Source organism: Corythoichthys intestinalis, chromosome 14 (genome assembly GCF_030265065.1).
Source record: "Corythoichthys intestinalis isolate RoL2023-P3 chromosome 14, ASM3026506v1, whole genome shotgun sequence".
NCBI lineage: Eukaryota > Metazoa > Chordata > Actinopteri > Syngnathiformes > Syngnathidae > Corythoichthys > Corythoichthys intestinalis.
Window position 1 is genome coordinate 50287804 of NC_080408.1, and position 25402 is coordinate 50313205.

The window sequence follows — 25402 nt, forward strand, 5'->3', positions numbered from 1 at the left end:
TCATATCCTGTTTTATTTTGGTGGGTTCCCTTTTGTTGCTCAGTGTTACCTTTGTCAGTCTTGTCTTGCCTTCCCCTTAATCACCCAAGTGCCCACACCTGTGTATCATTAGCCCTAGGCCTTAAATTCCCCTCTTTTGCCTTGTCTTGTGCCAATGCGTTTTTCTTGTTAGTGAAGCTGTAAGAAGCTAAGACTCCATCTCCAGTAAGTTTTATTCTTGTCGTTTTGTTTCAAGTCTACATTGCCGAAGATTTTATGTTGTTACTTTGATTTCATTTGGACCATGAAGCTGGCCTGTTAAATGCCAGTAAAATAAAAGTCATTGAGAACTGCATCTTTCGTTGTCTCTTGCATTTGAGTCCAGCCGTGTGTGCCCCGCCCGTGACAGCTGGTATTAGATTGTATTTGTTTTGTTGTCTTATCGGCTCTCTGCCTGCCGATTAGGTAAGTATTATTGATCTCCGTCGACCTACTGTCACAGACCCATTGTGTTATTCCCCCTTTTCCGGGATCGCGTGTATTTTTGTTTTATGTAATAAACCGTTGAACGCATCCCTCACTTGTTCTCTGCTTTGAGGTACAACCTTGTTTCCGCAGTTGCGGACCCTAACATCGGCAACAAAATAAACCACACATTTCCAAAGATGGACGATGGACTCTCTACCTCAGCTCTACGATCCAGTAAAAATTTAATTTTGTTATGTTGTCAGTTTAATTTAGCTATTTCCAGGTTGCTATATTGATAATTGCACACGATGTTTGTTTACGGCTTTTCGTCTTACTGCAAAGAAAGAGGAAGTGACTGTTGGGCCGCCATAATATTTATGTCATCAGCCATCGTGTTGTGACCCGGCAATTTAACGCTTGCTTTCACATGCGCCTCGCCCCGGGAATGTCCCGGATATTATACTAAGATGTGACCCGTTAAATGTCCGATTAATCTCCATGTTAGTCGACCCGGGAAATTACTTTCACGTACAAGGGCTACCCGTTTAAATCCTAGGTGTTTAGGCGTATGTGAAAGGGGCTACTGATACAGAACCAAACTGGAGCTCAGCAGGGAAGCGTGCTTAAAGTGGGGTGTTACGAGTCATATATCGGGACCCTTGGCTGTGGATACCGTAAAAAGAAAATGTGTGGTAGATAGGCATGTGCCGGTTACCAGTTTAGTGGTTTACGGAGGTGTGAAAACGTTGCATTTCAAAACCACTAAAATTTTCCATCAGACCATAGTACGGTATTCGCTATTTTTCATATGTGTATAAAATGCAGCCAGAAGTGGCTTGGCGCGTTTGTTGCTATGTGTGAAAGTGACGCTATTGGCTAGACAGCCAGCAAACCAAAAAACAAATACTTCAAACACAAGGTGTTCTTTTCTTCAATTTATTGAGCTCTCAAATTGTGGTAAGTGGAATATCCAAATGAATACATTTAAAATGTTGTACAATGTATTTTTCCATGTGCGAGTAGCTTCAACAGATTAATAACATGAAAAAGTTTGCCAAAAACAAAACACACATTTTCCTTTCAAATTCAATATACAAACTAACTAAAAACTTACAAAGACGAATGTTAGCCTAGGCTTAGCTGGGAGAGCAACTTCGTCGAGTGTTACAGCCGCAGAGTGAGAAAACAAGCTTGATTTGCTTGAATGAAGGGGAAAAAGGGATAGCGCCAAAGATCGCTAATTGCAAAAGAGGATCTTGCCCTAAGCACAAATCCACGTTCTCTGGATCAAGGAGAGGTCTCACTCCCAATGTTTTTTTTTTTTTTTTTTTTTTAGTTGAAACCTTTCCACAACAATATTTACATTTTAACTAACTTATACACTTTTAACTAACTTATTAACTTATGAATTCTTTTTTTGCATGACATCATGTAGACTAGAGTTGACACAGTGGCTGAAAATGGCAAAACTTCACTTGAGCTTTTCTCACTCTCAAAGAAAAGTCATGCAGGATAATTGTTTAAAAAATTTATTTAGAAGTGTTTTTACTTTTTTATAGAAATTATTTTGTTTTTGCTCTAATGTTGAGCAACTTGAGCTGTGACTCTGGGTATAGTCTATAAGTTACAGTATATTGATTTTAATTTTATTTAAAATATTTGCTTTTTTTATTGATAAATTATTTATTTTAACAATATATTCATGTTTCAATTTGCAACTATGTTTTGAAAAATAAAAAAAATCCTGTTCAATGGAAAAAAGTTATTTGTTTTAACCCATACATCTCAAAATAACACATTTTGGAGTTATAATTGCAATACCGTGATACCGTGAAACCGTGGTCTTTTTGCTCACGGTTATCATACCGTCAAAATCTCATACCGGCACATGCCTAGTGGTAGACTGAAATAAACTGATCCACATTGCAATTCCCCACCGTGAAACCAATAAAGTTGGACCAGCACAGTACATAAACCTGAGCAAATGACTGGAATGGTGCAAATATAATCTGAAATGCTACTTGTCACCTTCAAGTGTTTCATATGGAGTGCACCACCCAGGTTTTGTCAGGAACAGCATGTGCCTGTGGTCATTAATTGATAATGTGGCCCAAGGAGAACAACCTAACCCTCATACTGGTGCATGAAGCAGTTTGAGAGGCTGAAATGCTACAAGGTGATACGCATCCTTCGCACTCTCTGTTGAGGGATGCAAAAACAGGCCTGTACGCCAAGCTTTTTCACCAGGAGCACAGGTGCTCGCAAATTTAAAAAAAATTAGGAGAGCAATTTTTTAGGGGATAGCTACTAGTGCACTTTTATTATAAATAACAAAATATTTAAACTTTTATTAAAAATATCACATAATATTTTACTGATGTGACAGCACACGTAACACGAATGAATATAAATGAAGCGGTCTTATGACAATGGTGGCTTTATATATTTTAGAGTGTTGAGAGTGTTTTTGAAGAGTTGGGAACAACGCGAGCACACAGAAGTCAACTGCCTTCCCGCTTGGTCAGAATGCATTTAGTGTATTGCTTGGCCCACTTGTTTGACCACGGGAACGCAAATGTACGCTGGCTTGACAGCAGTTTGCTTCTGCCCTTTGCAATGTTTATAGAACATAAGATTGTCTTCTAGCGTTAGCCAAGGGAAGAGTTTGAGCCAATCTGATTGGAATTTGTAAATCTTGCTAGTAGTGTCGCTGCTAACACTGGCTGTAGAAATATCTTCGGACTAGATACTGTCCGACTCAGAGAGCATCTCTTGCTGCATTTCTTTCACCAATTTCCTCTCAAAGCTGTTATATTTTACAGGAGCAAAATGCTAAATAAAGGGGTCAAATATGTGCTTGCACTCATGCTTCCATTCATTTATCTCTTCTCGCAAGAAATAATTTTTAGGTGCAAATGCGAGCAAAAAGCTCGCACTGCACAGCCTTGACAAAGGTGTCAGGGATTCTGAGGTAATGTGAACCTAAATGCAGGAAAACACGGGTAGGCAAAGGCAGGCTGGCAGTAAACTCAAAATTGTTTTAACGATAAGTCCAAAAACACAAGTATGAACAGAAACTGAGGGGGTCAAACAAAAGAACGGGGAAGAACACAACTTAATAAAAATTAACTTACAAGGACAATGCTCAGAATGGGAAACAGGCAACAACCAGGGCATGAACGCAGAACGTGAGGAGACTGATGCAACAAGAACTGACAGCACTTGGGGCTTTTAAATACAGACATGGGGTAATGAGACACAGGTGGGTGACACGAGAGGAAGCCGTTTGGTAGATTCAAACCATGACAGAAGGTGAGAGCAAAGTCAGGCAGATGCCACAAAATCCCAACATACCGACAGGATACACAGAATCCAAATATTTCTTTCCAATTGCATTTTAGCCTGGTTATTAAGCTCTTCAATTTAGAAATATTTAATCCAATTGAAACTTTAGATCATCACATTCTAGATAAAAATGGTTTGAAAGTAAGCTGTAGAATGAATAAAAGGTTTATTTTTCCCCTCATAGAACTTCATACTGAGACCGTAGAATGGCTCTATGTGGGCGAAGCCTGAATAAGACATAGCAAAGAATTTGAGCAACTACTCAGGAACCTGATAAAAAGAGCCATTAAGTTGAAAGAGGATGCCATTTGCAGCCTTTTGAGTAGAGGACTCAGAAAGATGGCAAGTTGAGGCCAGGTGGAGAAATGACGAGGCCTCGGCAGCAAGCAGGCCAAGAGCCAAGTGAGTAATAGGAGTAGAATGTAGAGCACAGGCTTGCAGGAGACCATTTTTATATTTTTCTGCCTGTGCACTGGGGGTTGGGTTGGCTTTTTTAAAGTATAGTTCCTTAAAATGTAAAGTCACATTCATTCATGGTGTAGGTATTTCTGAAGGCTGTGGGTGTTATTTTTCAATATAAGACCTCATTTAAACATCTATTAATTTCTTATATTTAATACGCCACAAATCTCACTAGATGTTTTTTGTAATGTCACTAAGTTATGCAAAGACTCTTGTAAAGTCTGTGACATTTAGCAGCCTGATAGCCTGACTAAGATGATAGTAACACAACAAATACTTGAATGCAAAACAAAAGTTATCAACTGCCAGAAAAAGTATTTTTCCCTCACAAGTGTAGGGTCAAGGTTATTGAACTCCTTCGATGCTTCCGTCAGCCATGACAATTCAGAACTGAATCTGTAAATGTCACATGTATGAGTCAGTGCCAAGAGATAAAGATGGGGTAATTCATTCTGCACTGGCATATGGCACCTGTTCCAGATGAAAAAAACTCCACAAGTCCTCAAGGGCTAGTCTGAACCTCCCCTGAGTTGAACGATGACGAGTGTTTCTGCAAGTTTTTGGCAGTGCTCTTTTGAACTAACTCTTAGCACCTACAGTCCATGTCAGACACATATTTTCCACTTAAATTCTGGGAGACTCACACACACGTACACACAACATGGATGATTGCCTCCCTCTATCCAAAAAAACAGTCCCTAAGCGAAGCTGAAGACCTTTATGGACGACAAAGAGTTCACAGAGTAAAGGACAACAATTTTGGAATGACAGAAAATTGTAGACTTTCTAGATTAATTTAGACAGTCAGGGTCTTCGTGTTGCTGAAGTTGATAGAACACTTTGGACCGTGACCAAAATTGCAATGCAGTACAGATGGTAAAATGGGACACAAATACTGACAGGGTGAAGTTAAGGCCATTCTTTCATCCACCATCATGACAAACCTCTGTAGAGTCTGCAACACAGGAGACAATCTCCAATTTGCCTGTCGATCTCCATCTCTATTCTTCCTTCACTCGTGCAGAGGATACTTGAACTTCTCCAGGAATGAGGGGCAGGGATCTCATTCCTGACCCAGAGCGGAAACCCCACCCTTTTCTGACTCCGGATCATCCCCTCATATATAGAGTTACTGATTCTTATCACAACTGTTTCACATTCAGCCAGGAGCTGCTCCAGCAACAGTTGAAGATGACTTCTTAATAAAGCAAATAGAGCAATGTCATCTGCAAACAGCGGAAACATTTTGCCAAAGAAAAACTAGTGTAAACTAGGCCGGCAAGCAGGACTAAACGGCCCTTCACAGTTTGGCTCAACTTCGACAGCATGCAGCTCAGGGTGCCGGCAGATCGTCCCTCTCTGTACATTCCATCAGAAACTAACCTTTGCTGGAAACTCGCCTCTTTTTCTGTGTGGAACCTCTTTTGTGTTGTGACCATGGCTGGCAGAGAGGTTTTTCTATATCCTGAGATGAGAAATACATTCACACACCTAGGTGAAAAAAAAACAATTGAAGAGGGTCTGACAAAAAAGGAGGGACTACTGAGCTGTGCAGCCACGCCCTTATCCAAAACCAAAATACATTTCTAATTGAGCCAATTCAACCTAGTATGCCAAATTTTGTGGCTCTATTAGCTGCCTAAGTCCCTGAAGCTATCTACTTCCGTTAAATGGCAAACAAAGGGTCGTCATGGCAACAGACAAAGAAGTGTACATGGACCTTACAATGTAGTATTACAAAAGGACTGGTTACTACACTGACCAACCTGAAAGGAACTGGACATGTATAAGTGGTTCTGTTTCCACTGGCTGACGCTTTAAGGTTTATGCAAATGATCCCAACAAAACCTTTACGGCTTTCATCAAGCACAGGTAGTTTGGTGCAGATATTTGTATATCTGCCAAGTTATGACTGTTCAAAATTTGTGGTGAAATAGAATGATGATGGTCATTTTCACTTTCCTGTTTGGACCCCTCTGCTTCAACAAAACCTCAGTATTATTCTTCAGGCACCTGAACACATGTGTCAGGGCTCCAATTAATTGATATTTTTGGAGGAGGATCCTGTCTAGTAAAAAAGGGCGTTTCCTGTTCCCAGCTGGGGGCGCAAGGCCTAATGGGTTATTTCAATGCAGTTGTGTTCAAGCTGGGATACCTCTCATACATGCCAATATGTAATAAGGCTGAACCGTGGATCACGGAATCATTAGTGAATTACTTAATTTGGCATGTTGCTAAAAAAAAAAAAAAAAAAAAATCAGGCTTTGACACCTTGTCCAGGTCAGGCCCGTGGATGGAATCTCACCCTTTTAATAACTTTAGATCTCATAAGTCTCATGAACAGTCTCGCCAATTTTGAGGAGAATCCAACTAACTCCTTCGGTCCCAATGTCTCAAATGTGCACCCTGTCAATCTACAGAAAATTTCAATCCAAAATACCCGATTTCCTGTTGGGTTTGGGATATGGGTCAAAGAGACTTTTTGGTGCATTTTTGAACAAGGTATCGCTGTTGAGCCATTTTGTTACGTTTTTTTGCAAGGTCACAAAATTATTGAAATTCACGACAAGTTGCATGTCTCTGCAAATTTTGGTGAGTCTTTAATCATGTTGAGGCCTCCAAGTTGTCCATTTTATTTTACCTTGAAGAAAAAATAATGATATTAATGATAATTATCCCTTGCATTACAATAGGGGTCTCGCAGCACTTGGTGCTTGGACCCTAAATATGAAAGGTCAGAAAGAGACAGTGTATGTCATTTTGTACTGTGAGATACAGTCCTACAACATTACAACTCAATTACTGACTGCTAAGTAACTGTTTTTATATTCCCAGGAGTGTTTCGAAAAGAAATACCAACTAGGGTATGATCCAATTGACAAGTCATTGTACTACTCATAATGCACCAGTGCAGCCTGCTATAATTTTTCAAAGCGTTTGGTGTTGCATTTAATTTCTCTTCATGCTGGTCGTCATGCATCAAACTGACAAAGCAGCAATTGGTTAGCTGCTTTGGAATGTTAATTTGTGATAATATCATGAGTTCATTGTTGCACTTGTAACTCACATTTGTGGCTCAATTTACAGTAAATGTCTGGCTTGCTGCCCTGCACGGGTAATCCAAACTCCTACATAGTGGCTATGTGATTACTGGCCAATTAAAGTTTACTGATGGTATCAGACAGTGTTTGCAAAAGGGTTCTTCAGTACTTCCTGATGATTATAATCTTGTTGAGTTAAATTACCTAAAAGAGTCATATATCTACTAGTGTGGAGCTCACTTAAGGTTGATCTAGACTTATGAAGATATTGTGTGTGTGTTTTCTCTCTCACAGCTCCCTCCATTGTTCCCATCATGCATCAGATCAGCTCCACCATGAATAGCTTCACATTGTCATGGCCTCAACCAGAACAGCCTAATGGTATCATTCTGGACTATGAGCTACGTTACCACGAGAAGGTAAGATATTTTTTTAATCAATTACATTTGATTGGGATGTGTGCTGTGCAAACGTCTGTATTATCTTTAGTGCTTCAAAAAATAGTGAACTTCAGTCACTCATTTGTCAAGTTTTAGTTCTTTTTGGCCCGACATTCCTCTCGCTTTGATTTGTTGACAGTGTATTGTTGGTTTACCAGCAATTGGTTTTGGCATCAAATTTTGTGCTAACCTTCAGTGATGTTTTTAAGGATAACCCTTTGTTCTACACCAATCCTTCTCAAATAGTGGGGGGCGCAAAGCGATGCTTTGTTTTACAATTTTTTTGTTGTTGTACTTGAATAAAGTGTAATTGCACATCTACTCAGCGTGTGGTCGTGGCACTCTGATTTTCAGAGTGTATGCCGTATTTTTGAACCAAACAAGAGCACATAGCTTAGAGCAGGAGATATGAAGTACATTGAACACAGTGTTGCCAACTTGGCAACTTTCTCACTAAATCTGGCGACTTTTTAGTCAAAAGTGACTAGGAACTCACTTTTTGCTTCTCCAATGACATTATTCCTCTCTGACAAGTATGTTTACTGTGTCTAAAAATGTTGGCAGCTGATAGCATAAAGCCAAATCAATTAAGACGTCACTTTAAGATATTAGACTCCAATCACATTAATAAGCCGGTTGATTCCTTTTAGCGAAAACGTGCCCAATATTGCCAACAATTGTCCCACTTTGTGAGTGTTACATCAGTAAAACAGCAAGTGCTGTTAGCGTCATATAAGGTGGCATACCAAGGTGCTCAGTGCAAAACCCCCCACACCATAGCAAAGGAGGTGATACTGCCTGCAGCAAAAATAAAAACTTTGTCTTTCCAATGATACTGTCATTTTTGTTTTGTTATATATTGTTTATTGTGGTCAAACTGTTTGGTTTATTGTACTCTGAGTTAATTTCGCTACATAAACGTATAGGTATTGACGGGACACGGGATGCGGAGCAGATTAATGACCGAATGGAATCACAGACAAAGAGCTTTTTCCGTTAAAAATTCTTGTGAATAAATGCTTAAATCCCCGAATTCTTTATAGATGTGGACGTAAAATAGTCTCGATTCTTGGTTAAAAGCAAAAAAACGTGCAGTTAGCATTTATTATACGTAAATATTGCGAACTATGATGCTAGTCAGTAAGCAAATGAAGCGGCCGCCTTATGAAATCTGAGCTTTTTACGTTGAAAATTCTTGTGAATAAATGCTTAAATCCCCGAATTCTTTATAGATATGGACGTAAAATAGTCTCGATTCTTGGTTAAAAGCAAAAAAACGTGCAGTTAGCATTTATTTTACATAAGTATTGTGAATTATGATGCTAGTCAGTAGGCACATTAGCGGCCGGCATATGTAAACAAAGAGCTTTTTCCGTTAAAAAATTCTTGTGAATAAATGCTTAGATCCCTGAATTCTTTATAGCTATGGGTGTAAAACAGTCTCGATTCCTGGTTTAAAGCAACAAAAAAAAAAAAAAAACATGCAGATAGCATTTATTTTACGTAAATATTGCGAACTATGATGCCAATGTGCAGAGGCAAATTTCTGCCATTGATTTTTTTCACGTTTCAAAATGCATGCGCGGTACGAAAAATATAATATTTACCTTGAATCCTTGAACAAATCACTCCTGAGACAATCCTTCCTGTGTGTATGCGGTATAGCTTTCGTACTTTTTCAAACTAAATCCTGCATTAGATCGCTGCATGTGTTTTGAGAATAACTTCGACCGACTGCGGAGTGTAGGACTGCACCCTACTTGAAGGCGTGGTGCAGTGTCTGGGGAGTCTGTCCCGTCATTATAAGTATGAAGTCTATTGTTGCTAATCATTTTGAATTTTTTATTATATGGTGGAAAACACAGACAAGACTGAAAAAGCAGTTTCTGCTCTAGCACCCCTCTTTAAAATTAACTGCTGTATTGTAAGCCAAAAGAACTGTTGTGTTTGATAGAACAATATGTCTATGTGTTGCAGTAGCAGATTCATGGCACACTAAGCCCCCGAACTATTTTTAATTTGACTGTTTTACTCTGGAAACCCCGTTTACAGACGTCGCGCAACGGTTTTTGTTTCAGCTCAGCCATAAAAAGTAGGCAAGTAATTATAGTTATTATTCAAAATGTCTGTCATTTTTAGTTTAGAATCTTGATGTCTAATATTTAGTTAAAAAAAAAAAAAAACACGCAAAAAAAATTATTCACTAGCATATTTTAAACTTTCAAACAAATTACGTCACAATGAAAGAAATGGTGTGTGTAAATAAGTCACGGATATCTACCTGATAACTATGGCTTCATTGTATTTTTTTTTTTGGTACTGTCGCATTTTCCCCGATATGTTAGATGATAAATAATCGATCCAAACAAAGAAAAAAAAAAAAAAAAACATTTAAAAGGGTAAATATATGAGAAAGAACATCTCGACCACTCTTTGATGTCTGCGATTTCTGCATCGCGACGCCTGTTTCACCCAGAAAATCCCCCAAAAATCTGGCTGTGGCCATTCATATTTGTGTGTTGACACTCGATGATACATGCATCATGGAGTTTTTGGATTGAAACAAGGCAAGTACGCCATAATATCGCCGTTAAATCATGGCGTCTTTAATTCTGCTCTCATGTGCTCTCCCCTCCAGTTAGGGTTTTGCAGTTTAAAAAAAGTTTGTTTTGTTTAAATGCACTCCTGTTTAAAATTTTTCTTTCTCCAGAAAATTGAGATTTTAAGCTTTCCAATTATGTATCACACAAGCATATAGGAAAATTTAGAAATTTGGCCAAATTGGGGGTCTCAGAGCGGAACTTCAAGTCACCTGAGTGTTTTCCGTCTTATATTGATTTTATAAAATGTTATTCTTCAGTATCAAATGGTAAAAAAAATAGCTTGAGAGTATGTTCACACTTTGGCTGTGACACAATGTACTGCAGAGGTGTACTTAACATAATTAATTTTACAGACAAATTTACAGTGGGGGGCAGAGAGCTGGAGGGGGCAAGAAATGTTGACATCTTCCTGGGTGGGGGGGGGGGCTAACAAAAAATAATTGAGAGGCACTCTTCTATACCAACACTTCTAAATCTGCGATAAATAAGCAATTAAATAGCAGAGATTAACTTGAGTACCTGCATGCATCAAAGGCTTTGCCGGGTATAGTCGACTTCACTAATACTGTAAGGGCGTTCTTAAACTCTGTCCTTTGTTGTCACTCTTTGGGGTTTATTTTTCTTATCAGTCTTCTATTAGTCCTGCTTAATTCCACTTATCACATATCATAAATTGCAATAAATGAACCAAAATGCTTGGGTTCTACTAGGTTGATAGTGTTGTTTCACTTTGTTTGCTTCATTCGTTCCCTTGGGCTACCTCTGCAAATGAAGCAAATTTGTTGACCTGTGCTCTCGGTCCTCACCCCACATCACGCCGACCTGCACTGCTGTGAAAATGCATTGCCTCTGAGGGGTGAATCACATCGATCCGTCTGCTCACATACAATGCGTCTGCTTTATTAAGTCGCCAGCCCAACCCCAAGGAGCTTGAGTTGCTCCAGTATTGACCTGTAGCTTTTTCCCAAGGCCTTGGATATAACGATAGCTGGAGATCAGAGACTTGAGCTTCTTTTTCAGGGCCTTTGTTTGTCCTCTTAAAGCTGATCGATAGGCAGTGCCATGTTGGTCATGCACTTTTGCCTTTTATGAGATTTGGTGAGTTTTGCTCCATCCTCTGCTTACTGAATAATAGATGGCAATCCATAGTGTATCCAATTATCATCTAAAATATTTTTTTAAAGTAATTCTAGCAAAAGTTCACTGATCAATATCTGGAACTTAATTCTTATTGTATCTTTATTATTTTTTTCCTGAGTCATTGCGCTTTGTACAAACCATCTTGTTTTGCTTTGTTCATGAAACGGATTCCAATCACAAAGGACTTGAGGAAGCTTATCTACCAGACAGCTTAGTGTCATGTAAATAACAATTATACAGCCTCCTATTAGTTCATGAATATCAATGACACCTAATCCTATTGATGTTTACGTTGCACGTTCTCACGCAAATAGATGAGCACAGTGTAATCGCATATTAGGAAACCCTAAGGACAGGGTGGCTAATTGAACTGGGATAATTCAGGTTAACACACACTGCAGTTTTCAAAGTACATTCTATGATTGTAGGCCTACAGTCTTAGCAAGAACGTCACCACCCATAGGACTTAGTGTTTCGCAACAGCAAGTTCACGGAGATATATGAGGTTCTTAGACATAAAGTTCCATGCTCGTTCCATTTGTTAGTGTGGCTTCCTACTGACAGAAAGACATGATAAATAATATACTCTGGGTCATTTTTTTTTAATGGAATGCCATTTGGACGTAACAGAGAACACTAACGGAGGGGACATTTTGTGCTAAAGTTAGCCCTAAGCCTAGCTTTGCTAGCATAATAGCTAACATGACTTTGGATACCTGATGAAAAATCTACTATTTTAACAGGTAAAACTTTTGAAATGGTTCAATGCAATTAATCTCTTGATTATGAATTAATAATCAATGACTTTGTGATATATAACTTTACCAGAGTGGACACTTTATGATGAACCCCACTGAACATACTTCATAAACCTACAAAATCTGATTTTTAATTTTATTATTTTATAAAAAATAAAATTGCTTACGACAGTTGAATTTCCAGTCAGTGATGTGATTTCATCACAGAAGAGTGATGCCATTATTAAATGGGTAATTTTCTTAAGGGGATGCAAACATAACATGGACAGTGATTTTTTTTTTTTTTTAATTAAAGAATTTATTTTAATTTTTAAAAAAATGAGAACATGATTAAAGATACGTTATCCAGGACAATAAAATAATAACAATTATTTTGGACTTTTTTTTCTACTTTTATTAGTTATTTTATAGACTGAATTTGAATGAAACACACGGCGCACCAGTGGCGTGAACAGACAATTTAGGGGGCAGGTGCTCAGAGGGGAAAAAAGGGCACCTTTTGCGGTGTATTTGACTGCCAACCTGGCTGCCTCGTTAGAACAATGTGAATTCATAAAAGAAAGAAAAAACATTGCAGATGTATTACGTAATTACATATGTACTTATATACTTCAACCAATAGCAATCTATTCCAAACACTTTAACTTTCTTATTCTCTCTTTTCGAGGCATGCACTACACACAGTTTCACTTCCTCTAGGTGAGTTTCAAATATATATTTTTTGTGTGCATTTATTTTCATTCTTATTAGTTTTTGTTAAGCAGCAACTTTATCCCCAAGTAGCAGTACTACTACTGAACATGCAAACACATTACTACATATTGAGCTATAATAATGTAATCTCCGTAACTACGTGCGGCCCCTTTAAGAGGTGCTCTGGACGTGTGGGCTGTGACATAAGGGGAAGCAAGCAAGTAGAGTGAGAGAGAACGGGCTGGGAGCTAGTGATAGCAGTTGCACTCCGCAGCAGTCCGCTGTGTTATTGTTTTCATTGTTGTCACATTAAAGTGAATGAAGCCATTCCTGACTTCTCTCTCAGCCGAGGGCATAACATTATATATATATTTTTTAATTTTCCTTGTTAGGGGTGCGTGGGCAGGAGGGGATCCCAAAACACACAACCCGATTGTGACGAGTAATATTTATTTGCAAGCACAAGAGAGAACGTGGCAGGTGTAGATCGCTCTGCTCGGGGTAGCTTGGCCGGTGTGAGATACGGAAGCTCGGAAGGAGGCAGGCGTGAAATCCAACGAGAGGCATGCAAAATCAGGACCTGGAGTAACAACAAGAACGTCGGGAGCCGGGGATCAGATTACCAATCAAGAACGCTAGATGAAACTGACGTGGTAAACAGACTACTGTAATTTCCTGACTATAATGCGCACTTTTTTCCCAAAATGCACTTGTAAAATCATGGGTGTGCGTTACTGTATACACAGGGACAGAGACAAAAAAATTAATCATGATTCATGTTCTAGTGTCAGCATGGACCAGCAAAATATTACCTGAGCTGAACGACAATGATATAATAATCAACTTTCATGTTGTAAATATTGTTTTCATGATGATATTTTTCGCATCTAAGAAAAATTAAAATGCTTTTGTTGTACTATCCATCTATTACCGGTACATTTTTCTTACCTTGTGGTTGCAACATGCTGGCTTGACACAGCTAAGTTGTCTTGAAGTGAAAGTATACAGCGATTCGTTTTGTATAAATGTTGACCATTTGGAGAGCTAGGACAAAAGTCTGAGGAGGATCGTCGAACCATGGAGCCAAGCCGCGTTGTTTTATTGACATAGAAACTCACAAAGTAACAACGTACATCGGGGAGATGTTTGTTTACTTACGGCTGTTCCCTTAACTAACTTAACTTAATTAACTTAACAGAGGCCCTAACATTCCTACCGACACTGGTTGTAAGCTGGTTGCCACGTGACATCTAAAAATTTATTTATGCCGAGCGGCCATCCTAGCTTGTCTAACAGGTGGGTCAGGGCATTCTGCTAATTTAGAGAGTTGCACAGAGACAAAAGCTACTTCACGAGAAAAATAGTTAAGCAACTGAGGTTTAGGAGGGCACATAAACATTATTTGTTACCTCTGCGTGGGGGCTACAGGCAGGGGTGTCATAGGGTGCAGTCACAGTGATTATGGCTGCACACGCGATTATGGAGGGTACATACATTACTAACATAATAATGATTATGACTTAATAACCTTGATATGGGCACTTGCTCGGTTAACAGGGCAAGGGTCAGTGCTTGAGCCCCACCTGGCGTTTATGTGTGCAAGCCAGTGCTGGGCACATAGCAAAATTCCATTCCAACCTTTTGCCAGAAGTAAAAAAAAAAAAAAAAAAAAATGAATATAGGAGCATGTACACTTGAATTTATAGTAGACATCAATTGAAAATGCATCAAAAAAAAAAGTTGAATGAGTATTTGTCCAACTTTAGTGAAAATACAGCTTAATTTATATTGGAGACACAAATGACACCCTATATAAAAAAAAAGGTCACCCCTCTAATGAAAGCAACTAACCTCTGTTTCATGAATCTTTCCGATCTGGAAAAAAAAAAAAAAAAAAAAAAATTTTTTTTGTTTTTTTTGTGTGGATTGTTCCTGCATGCCCTGCACAGTCAAGTTAACTTTGATTTTCCGGAAAGGGGTCTCGCTGCAAATTCCATCTTGCAATGAGACACTCATTCAATTTTCAGTGCCAACAACATTTCCTTTGACAACACTTTTACACATTTATGGTAATGAATTGTGCTAATTTGGAGGACGCCCCTGTTATTTTCCGGCTAGTTGGAAATCGCTTTATTTTGTGAATTTATGAATGATTATATGACAAGATAATAGAGTGGAAAGATCAAGGCTCTATGTCCATTTTTAATCAGCGATATTTCATTTGATTGTGAGATAGCGAGGAAAACAATTAGACACTCCAAATTTTTAAAATGTGAAATTAAAAGAACACAAATGTGTGAAGGTGCATCTCATCTCCTCAAGCCACCTGTTGTATTGAATAATTTTTTAAGCAAGTGTTCTCGATGTTAAAATGGAAGGTTTCAGAGGTGAAAAAGAGGAATATTGTGCTCTTCCATCCATTTTCCCAACAGCCGTTTTCATATTCTTCTAAAAATTTAGGGTGTTGGAAATAACACAGCGGAGGTCAGGCCCTCTATTAAAGCTGGAGCAGAACAGCCATTTGTGTGGGTGTCTGCGTGTGTGTGAGAGAGCAAGAAAGAGAGAGAGCATGCAGTAAAGTATGTGTGCTTCAGATCCATCCATTCTGGATGAGAACTGCACCATGTGACACTTAATCACAATCCCTCGTGCAGTTCTGAACTGTCAGACTCGCAGAAAACAAAACAGAAAAACAGCAGGGCTGAGAACGAAAAGTGCCATGTGGCAAAATGGATTTTGTCGTGTGGCATTTTTTTTGTAATGTGGCAAAATTGATTTTTGCCATGTGGCATTTTTTTGCCATCTGGCTAAAGGGTTTTTGCCATGTGGCAATTTTTTGCCATGTGGCAAAATGGATTTTGCCATGTGGCGTTTCTTTTGCCATGTGGCATTTCTTTTTTGTCATGTGGCATTTTTTTGCCATGTGGCAAAATGGATTTTGCCATGTGGCATTTTTTTGCCATTTGGCATATTTTTGACATGTGTCACTTTTTTTCCATTGGCAAAATGGATTTTTCCATGTGGCATTTTATTTTTCCATGTGGCATTTTTTTTTTTGCCATGTGGCATTATTTTGTCATGTGTCACTTTTTTTGCCATGTGTAAAAATGGATTTTGCCATGTTGCTTTTTTTTTTTACTTGTGGGATTTTTTTTGCCATGTGGCAAGATGGATTTTGCCATGTGGCATTTTTTTCCATGTAGCAAGATTTTGCCACGTGGCAGAAAAATTTCACATGGCAAAAAATGTCACCTGTCAAAAAAGGCCACATGGCAAACAAAAATGCCACATGGCAAAAAATGTGACGGCAAAAAAAAGGACACATGGCAAAAAAAAAAAAAAAATGGCACATGCCAAAATCCATTTTGCCACATGGCAAATACCACTTTTGGCTCTCGCTGTCCCTCAAAAAACCTCACTTTCACGTTTGACTTACATTTATCAGCTAATTAAAAAAGAAACTCGTCAAACTAACCGGCAGCACTATAATATGCACATGGATGTCATACAATACTTTTGATTTCAAACTGGAAAAATAGGCCTTTGCATTTCGTCCTTGAGAGCTTTCTTCTCTTTGTTTCCCAGCTCCACTAGCTCATCAGTCTCTAGGTGCACAGAACATCATGTACAGTCGTCTTAAAGGAAGTGGATGTAGAGATGAAAAATAGACAAAAAGAACTCAGTCAGCTGAAGGTTTCTGCACATTTACCCCAGAACTTATTTGTCACGTATGTCTTGTATGAACACGAAACAAGCCTATGGTAACCTATTGTATATATATATATATATATTTTTTTTTCCTGATAACAAATTTTTCTGATCTTTCTTTTCCAAAATCTTCTCCTTCACAAACACTGCACCTCCTCCCATGTGTGAGTGTTTCTGTGTGTTCATGTGTGTGAGGACACATGGTACCCCACCATGCCTGTCTTTGGGCCAAGTAGCCATGCTGTCCATTTTGTGTGGTTGGCATTTTGGTAAAGGACGTGCACACACACACACACACACCAAGTTAATTACAATTTTGTTCCAGGTTTGTAGAAGACAATAAATTCTTGCGAGAAAAAAAAAATCCAAATAGTGGTCAAGAGAAATGAGTCCTTTGTTGCACTTGCAATTGGCCCACTGAAAATCACCAAGTAGAACTGTTGTAGCCAAGAAAAGTGCTATTATTGGACCAGCTTTCGAAAAAGTTACAATAGAGGCCACTGGATTGTCTCCAAATTTGACCACAATCATGCTTTTATGTGTTTCCAAGATACCAGGTATGTGGGATAATTAGTTGCTCATCGTTAGCTCAGAGTTTTATGAAGACTCTTTAGACCCTTTCAGACATACAGTACGCTGAACTCCAGGTAAATCCCAGTATTTAAACGGGTAGCCCTTATGTCTGAAAACAATCGGGTTGTGTCCTAGTATATTGTTCAAGATTTACCCAGAACGCAGCATGTGTGAAAGCAGTCGTTTAATCCTGGGTTACAGCGCGAAGGCTGATGACGTAAATACTGTATCATGGCGGGCTGATCATCATTTCCTCTTTCCTTTACAGTAAGACAAAAAGCAGTAAACAAACATTGCAATTATTAACATGGCAAACAGAAAAGATAGCCAAATTAAAGTGGAAATATAACAAAATGAAATTGCTACTGGATCCTAGAGCCGAGGAAAAGACAGTTCATTGTCCATCTTTGGAAATTTATGGTTCATTTTGTTGCCAAACCAACAAAAAATGAAGTAATGTCTGTGTTATAAAATCCCCCTGCCCTCCCCGCACAAGGGTGCAGAGTCACTAAAAGTGTCCAACTTTAATTCCCGGTACATCTCCCCATGTCTGAAAGCCGTACACGGAAATTTAGCGGGAAATAAGTCTGAACATAGACTTCATAATATATTGACATGACACATTCCCAGTTCACTGCCTTCCCGAAGGGGGCCGTCCCACACTCTGCTTCATTTATTAGGAGTTGGTCACATAATAATAATAATAATAATACATTTTATTTATAATGCACTTTACATTTGAAAACAAATCTCAAAATGCACATCGCCAGAAAAAAAAAATAAATAAATAAAAAGACTAAGAATAAAAGAGTAAAAGCAAAACAGGCAGAAGCACAGATAAAATCAGATACCAATCAGATAAAAATAAGATAAATAAAATTAGCTAGAATAAGTTTTTTTAAAAAGGTGAGTTTTTAGTCCTTTTTTAAATGCATCCAGCGTCTGCGGGGCTCTGAGGTGGTCTGGGAGGGCGTTCCACAGACAGGGAGCAGCAGCTGCAAAGGCCCTGTTGCCCATAGTCTTGAGCCGAGTCCTGGGCGGGAGTAGACGGTGCTGTTGGCCTGACCGGGTTCTGGCTGAAGTATGTGATGTGAGGAGTTTGGTGAGGTAGGCGGGGGCTACAGTGACAGTGATGGGTGTGAAGGAGGATTTTGAATTCAATACGGAGGTGAACAGGGAGCCAGTGTAGGGTGTGAAGGATGGGGGTGATGTGCTCGTGTTTACGCACCCTCATCAGGCCCCTGGCAGCGCTGTTTTGGACATACTGAAGCCTTTGTAGGCTCTTGCCAGGGATCCTGATGAGGAGTGCATTACAATAGTCCAACCTGGAGGAGATAAAGGCATGGACGAGTCTCTCTGCAGCAGGACGGGAGAGAGATGGCCGGAGTTTGGCAATATTGTGGAGGTGAAAGAAGGAGGTTTTGCAAATATAATTGATGTGATTGTTAAAGCTAAGATGGGGGTCAAACCTGACTCCCAAATTAGTCACAGAAGGGGAGAGGGAAAATTTGTGGCCGAAAAAGGAGACTGAGGAAATGGGGGCGGAACGGCGCTGGTGAGGAGTACCTATGTGAATAGCGTCTGTTTTGGAGCTGTTCAGCTGCAGGAAGTTTTCACTCATCCAGGCCTTTATCTCCTCCAGGCAGGAGTCAAGGTGAGAAACAGAGGAGGAGGGGGTGGAGGCAGGGCTGGACTGGGACAAAAAATCGGCCCGGGCATTTTGAGCCGAGACCGGCCCACCAGGTATTGATGGAAAGACAATTAAGCCTATGAATGAAAACAAAATTTCTTGTGACAATGCTTTCACACTGTCTTGTTGGTGTATATATACTTAAACATAAACTTAAACATACACCATCCTTCCAGTCCCAATATTCTATACAGTACATAGCGGATATCAAAAGGCTGCATGGTCTAGTTAACCTCCTGAACAATGTACAACGTATGATGGGATCCTGAAATTAGGACATGGATTAATACGGAATAGAGGTGAGACATGGTCATTGATGAATATATTAAAATGAATAAATGACAGATTTAGTGATTTTTTTCATAGACTATTTATTTACTGCATCAATAAAAGTGCAAATAAATATATCCACAGAATAGGCCCTCAAACACAGAGACCTTTCAAAAGTGAAAGGAGACAGAGGAAGATAAGTGATAAAGAATAACACTTTATGGACTTGTATGATCACAGTACTGGTTTCTAGAAAAATCTGGGAAAATAGTTGCATCATATACTCCATATAGTACTTACTTAGGGCAAACTCCTGAACAAACAATGAACAAAGTATGATGGGATCCTGAAAAATAGGACACAGAGTTGAGATGAATATTAAAATGTGTAAATTACAGACTGTAACTATAAAAACACTCAGAGAGCACAGACCTGTTTGTATGTCTGTACCCTCATCTGTTACCTCACTGTGTCAAAAAATGTGATAAGCCCCTATTTTTCTCATGTACTGGATCACAGTACCCAGAATATTGGCAGAATTCAAATCATAATGTGTCATTTCATAGCAACTACCATGGCCATGTCCTGTATTTTTTTTTTTTTTTTACAAGCAATCTGGGCAATTTTCTTGGAGTTGCATACACATATGCTGAAAATCGCCCTATCCTGCAATGATAAAGAATCCTTCAAAAAAATCCTGGATCAACACAGTGATCCAGATCACCTCTAAATCTAAATTGAATCATCTCTTCCTTGTCCCAGAGTGGACATTTCCTGAAAATTTCATTAAGATCCGTCCATAACTTTTTGAATTATACCGTACACAAACAAACCAACTTAGCAGAAGTAATTAAGTGATACACAGACTAATGTACTTACCATATCAATAAACAGTAACCTTGAACCTCCACTGCAGCAACACTTTGCACAGCAACACCAAATGCTTCCTCAAACATGGGAACCTTCAAAGTGAAAGGAGACAGAGGTGAAAAAGAATGTCACCTGATGGACTTGCTCTGATGATCACAGTGCTGGTATTTTTACTCAGTTGAATCATGTATTCTATACAGTACTTACTTAGAGGAATCCAAAAGTCTGCATGGTCAAGTGAACCTCCTGATGGCTACACGACTCACCCGGATAAGCAATCAAAAACACCGCTGACAAGCGGTGAAATCTGTTACACGAACATTTTACTTCAGTTCATTGTGATAATATACATGATTATCGCCGTTTTCGTTAACAGATCATGACTCATTATGACAGAATTTGTACGACCGTATAGCACAATCTCTTCAAAGGTGAAACAAATAATCATGAAAAGTATGGAGTGATCGACTTATCATAAATATGGTTTAACTTGGCCAATTGAGACCACTCATAAACTGTCATATAGTTGAGATTTTGCACTTTTGACAGAAGTTTGAATGGAAACTACCAGGTTAGATCTTGCCTGTGTTGTCTTACAAAAAAAAAGTTATGTGCTCGGACGCGCCGGCGCGTCCGCTCGACCTTATAAAGTTTTTAACTACCTAACAAATAGAGATAATACTTAACTAACTAAATTAATAAAATAAAGTTACTTAAGCACTAACATAATTACAACTAGAATAGATTCATAGAAACCATCCAGCATTAGAGAAACCCCATCATGTTAGTTTGCATGCACAGCTAGCTAAATTGCTTAACGGCCTAATTATAACTACTGGCGGTGTTAAGAGTTAGCGAGCGCAATGAAAATAAACTACACCCACGCTTAATTGATATCTGAACCAGATAGACTGCAGTTCAACACTTCTTACCTGAAGTTCAGATTCCCCTCCACTCGGACCGCCGGCAGCCGCGGGTCTCTCCTCCTGCCTCCCCTTCCCCTCATCCACCTAATGGCCACCCCCGCCATCGTAACCTGCGGTTGCTGCTGTCGCTGAAGAGGAAGCTCCGCCACCGGCAAACATCTGTGTTATTTTAACACATTTAGCGGCATCCGCATGAAGGGCTTGTCTCTTTCTATCTCTCATTTTTTCCGCGCCTCCTTTCCTTTTCTTGTAGTTATCCATTTTGTTTATCTCCTCTCTCTGTATGTCTGATTAATGTATATCTGATACCTCTGATCAAGAGGGAGGGTGCATCGGCCCTCGTTTGTAATTGGTCCAGCCCATAACCAATCTTGACTGATGGACCGATCTACCAGTTTTGTGTACCAATGTAATTAATGCCGTTAGGAAAAAAAAAAAAAAAAAAAATCAGGACCGGCCCAAAATCGCCATCGGCCCACCGGGCAAATGCCCGGTATGCCCGATGGCCAGTCCAGCGGTGGGTGGAGGACGAAGTGACCTTGATATATAGCTGTGTGTCGTCAGCATAACAATGGAATTGTATTCCATGCCTGCTGACGACACGACCGAGGGGTAGCATGTAAATGGTGAAGAGGGTTGGACCAAGCACAGAGCCCTGGGGAACTCCGCAGATGACAGTGTTAGGGCGGGATTTAGCATCCCCCAGGGCTACAAAAATACATGCAGCCATCGAACGCCGGATTTAGGTGGAAAAAATACAAAAGGTGTACTGTACTGCATACAAACAGAAAGGATTTTCTCCGGAGTGATTTGTTCAAGGATTCAAGGTAATATTCAAGGTGTATTTTTCGTACCATGCATGCATTTTGAAATGTGAAAAAAATCAATGAGAGAAATTAGCCACTACAGCATTGGCATTATACTTCGCAATATTTACGTAAAATAAATGCTACCGGCACGTTTTTTTTTGTTGTTGTTGCTTTTAACCAAGAATTGAGATTCTTTTACATCCATATCTATAAAGAATTCAGGGAATTAAGCATTTATTCACAAGAATTTTCAACGGAAAAAGCACTTTGTTTACATATGGCGGCTGCTAATTTCTAAACTAGCCCCATAATTCGCAATATTTACGTAAAATAAATGCTACCTGTACGTTTTTTTTTTTTTTTTTTTTTTGCTTTTTACTAGGGCTGACAAACGTTTAAAAATTTTAATCGAGTTAATCACAGCTTAAAAATCAATCATAATTAATTGCAATTCAAACCATCTCTAACATATGCCATATCTTCTTGTAAATAATTGTTGGAATGGAAAGATAAGACACAAGACTGATATATACATTCAACATACTGTACATACTGTAAGTTCTGTATTTGTTTATTACCACAATAAACAACTAACAATAAATCCACAAGATGGCATTAACATTATTAACATTCTTTCTGTTTAAAGGATCCACGGATAGAAACCTTATAGTTCCTTAAAGATAATTTTTAGTACAAGTTATAGTAATTTTATATTAAAACCTCTCAATGTTTTCGTTTTAATAAAATATGTAAAATTTTCAATCAAAAAATAAACTAGTAGCTCGCCATTGCCCATGGCTCCCTGCCGTTCTTCCACAGAGTCTTTAACTTCGTAAGGTAGTGATTTAAATACACCACAAGGTGTCAATGGCGAGTTTTAAATTACATAGAAATCAAGCCAATGACTGTGTTTTGTGCCTCGACTGACGCCGTAGTTCCCCGTTTACTGGTCCATACATTGTACACGGTCATTTGAGTGATGGCTTCACAACATACGAGACCTCTGATAATTTGTATTTTGTGACTAAATATTGCCGTCCAGTGTATTTGTTGGGCTAAACGAAATGTTTAAATAGAATTTGACCAAAGTCTGAGTAAGTTTTATGTGTATTTTGCATAGCTATTTTGATTGGGAATTAACTTTTTTTTTGAGAGAGAGAGAGATAGGAATATTATTTTTGTTGTGCTTTCACTAAATGATACTTATGTTTGTTGTGAAGGAGTTGTCGAAGCTTATGCCAATGTACGGCGCGGTCCAATGAATGCCTGTGTCCACTCACCTTTTCTGTCTCTTAGCTCTCATTGTGCAAAAAACGGTGTCATTGTAATCTGTTTGAGTCAATGCATGAGCGGGTCATTCCGCGCATGCGTTAAATGCGTCAAATATTTTAACGTGATGAATTAAAAATGAATTACCGCCCGTTAACGCGATAAATTTGACAGCACTACTTTTAACCAAGAATCGAGATTCATTTTACGTCCATATCTATAAAAAAAATTCAGGGATTTAAAGCAGAAATGTGAAGTAATTTCATAACATGCCAAATAGAGTCTCAATTAAAGTAATTAAACATTGTCCAACAACTAAAGCATGAAAAAATTTACATGTTGTATATTTGACAAAATAATCGCGTTTCTGAAGTTCAAGCCTGAAAGGGGACGAACCCGGAAGTGATACGTCACACCGAGAACAGCGATGGCAGCGCTCCATACATACGGCCGCCATATAAAGCCCTTCAAACAATGATTCAAACAGCAATATAAGCAATAGATCGAGCGCAAGGGAGGAGATCCAAGTTTTTTAAGAGTTGAAGGAAGAAGAGGAGGTTGGAATTTCATGTTGGGCCTAACATGTATTAGCCAGACGCTAATCAGGATGCAAACAATGTGTCTAGACTACCTGACATGGAATGGAGACAAGACCCATCGAGTTTACAAGATTGGTCAAATATAGGCTGTTATTATTTTCATGATTTGAAGATGCAGGCATTTGCACATAATTTTATGGTTTTGTCTATCTGATGACATTGTTTAAAAAATCAATAATCAGAGTTCATGTTTATTTTGGCAGATCCGGCAGCTCTCGTGCATATAAAATAATAATATAAAAACGCTGGGGGGAAAGAAGGAGATGAGTCGTTGATGGCTTTCTCCACTTTATTGTGGCAACAAGAAGAAAACAAAATAATAGCGGACTGCCGCCACATTCGACCGCGAAGTTTTGCTTCACGCCCATCTTCCCCTCGCCTCCTACTACTCACAGCTCTCCAGTCCCAGCGTCCCTTAAAAGGATCGGGCATAGTGTCTTGTTATAAGCTTTTTGTTGACAAAGGTATCGAACACACGACGTGCTGACAACTTTGTTTCTTTATTAACACATGGAGCTAACAGTACAAACACAGCTTGGGTCTCTCGGCAGGAAGTGGCGTCTAATGGCGTGAGGAAATGTAGTTTTTTTCACACAAGCGAACAGATTGCAAAGCACCACTTCAGTGTTGTCCCGAGACTACATTTCCCATGATTCACTGCATGACCTGCGCGCTCGCTGATTTGCTGTGAGATTGACTCAATGGCAACACGCTAGTTGTCACTTGTCAGCGGCTCTCGTAAAACACAAACTATAGGCTATCAAGCTATCACTGTGAAAGAAACGCCGAACCGTAGAAATGCAATGCAATGCTTGAAGCATGAAAGTGGAAATACATAATACAAATACAAATAAATGTGCACAAACTCACCGGCGGTGTGTGTCTCTTACGGCAAAGTGACTGTGAACTACCGCGACGCCGACCCGCTTATATGCACATCCACACCCTTTTCCCGATTTACAGTGGATTAACCCTTTCGGACAAGATCGTAGATGAAGCACAATTTAAACACGCTTAACCTAGCGAACGCAACAACAGCTATGATCAGGGATTGCCACAAGTTAGATTTTGGCTCACGTCGCTAGCTTCTACGGTTCATTCCACAACAGTTGGCAGCTCTGCTTTGACAAAGTCATATCAGTCAGCTATCTAAAAATCACACTTACTTTTTGGCAAATCCTTGATCATAAGCAGACCGGTTAAGGAAGCAGGCATCTTCGAAGTGTTTGTAGCAGAGAACACTATTCGATGATGACGTGAAATTCATTCCCTTCGTGCGAACGAAAGATGTCCATGCCCTGCTATCCTTTGGCCACTCATACAACTTTTCGTTTGAGTGAGAACAAAACATCGTCACACACCGCCGTGGCATCTTACCGAGAAGCAATGCAAAAAACAATACTGTTTTATGGCAGACTTCCCTCACACTTCTCAGTGTGACGTAATTTCCGAAGATTGCCGAAGAAAAGCATTTTCGTTGTCAAGGGCGTTGCTATGGGTTAAACAAAGAATCTGGAAGGGTTGTGTTAAAAAAAATAACGAAAATATGCTTATAATTGTTTAGCCATTGACATTATTCAAAAACATGGTTGGCCAAACTTAGTTCACATTTCCGCTTTAAGCATTTATTCACAAGAATTTTCAACGGGAAAAGCTCTTTGTTTACATATGGCGGCCGCTAATTTCCTTACTGACTAGCCCCATAGTTCGCAATATTTGCGTAAAATAAATGCTATCTGCACGTTTTTTTTTTTTTTTT

At 39.1% G+C, this 25402-nt stretch overlaps 1 protein-coding gene across 2 annotated transcripts in view; it reads left to right on the forward strand.

Moving 5' to 3' along the window:
- Positions 1–25402, forward strand: part of LOC130929707 (ephrin type-B receptor 1-B) — a 423699-nt gene that overhangs the window by 288400 nt on the left and 109897 nt on the right. For both annotated transcript variants that reach the window (XM_057857112.1, XM_057857113.1), the window contains exon 6: positions 7590–7714. In XM_057857112.1, coding sequence (XP_057713095.1) covers positions 7590–7714 — 125 coding nt within the window. The remainder of the gene's footprint in view (positions 1–7589; positions 7715–25402) is intronic.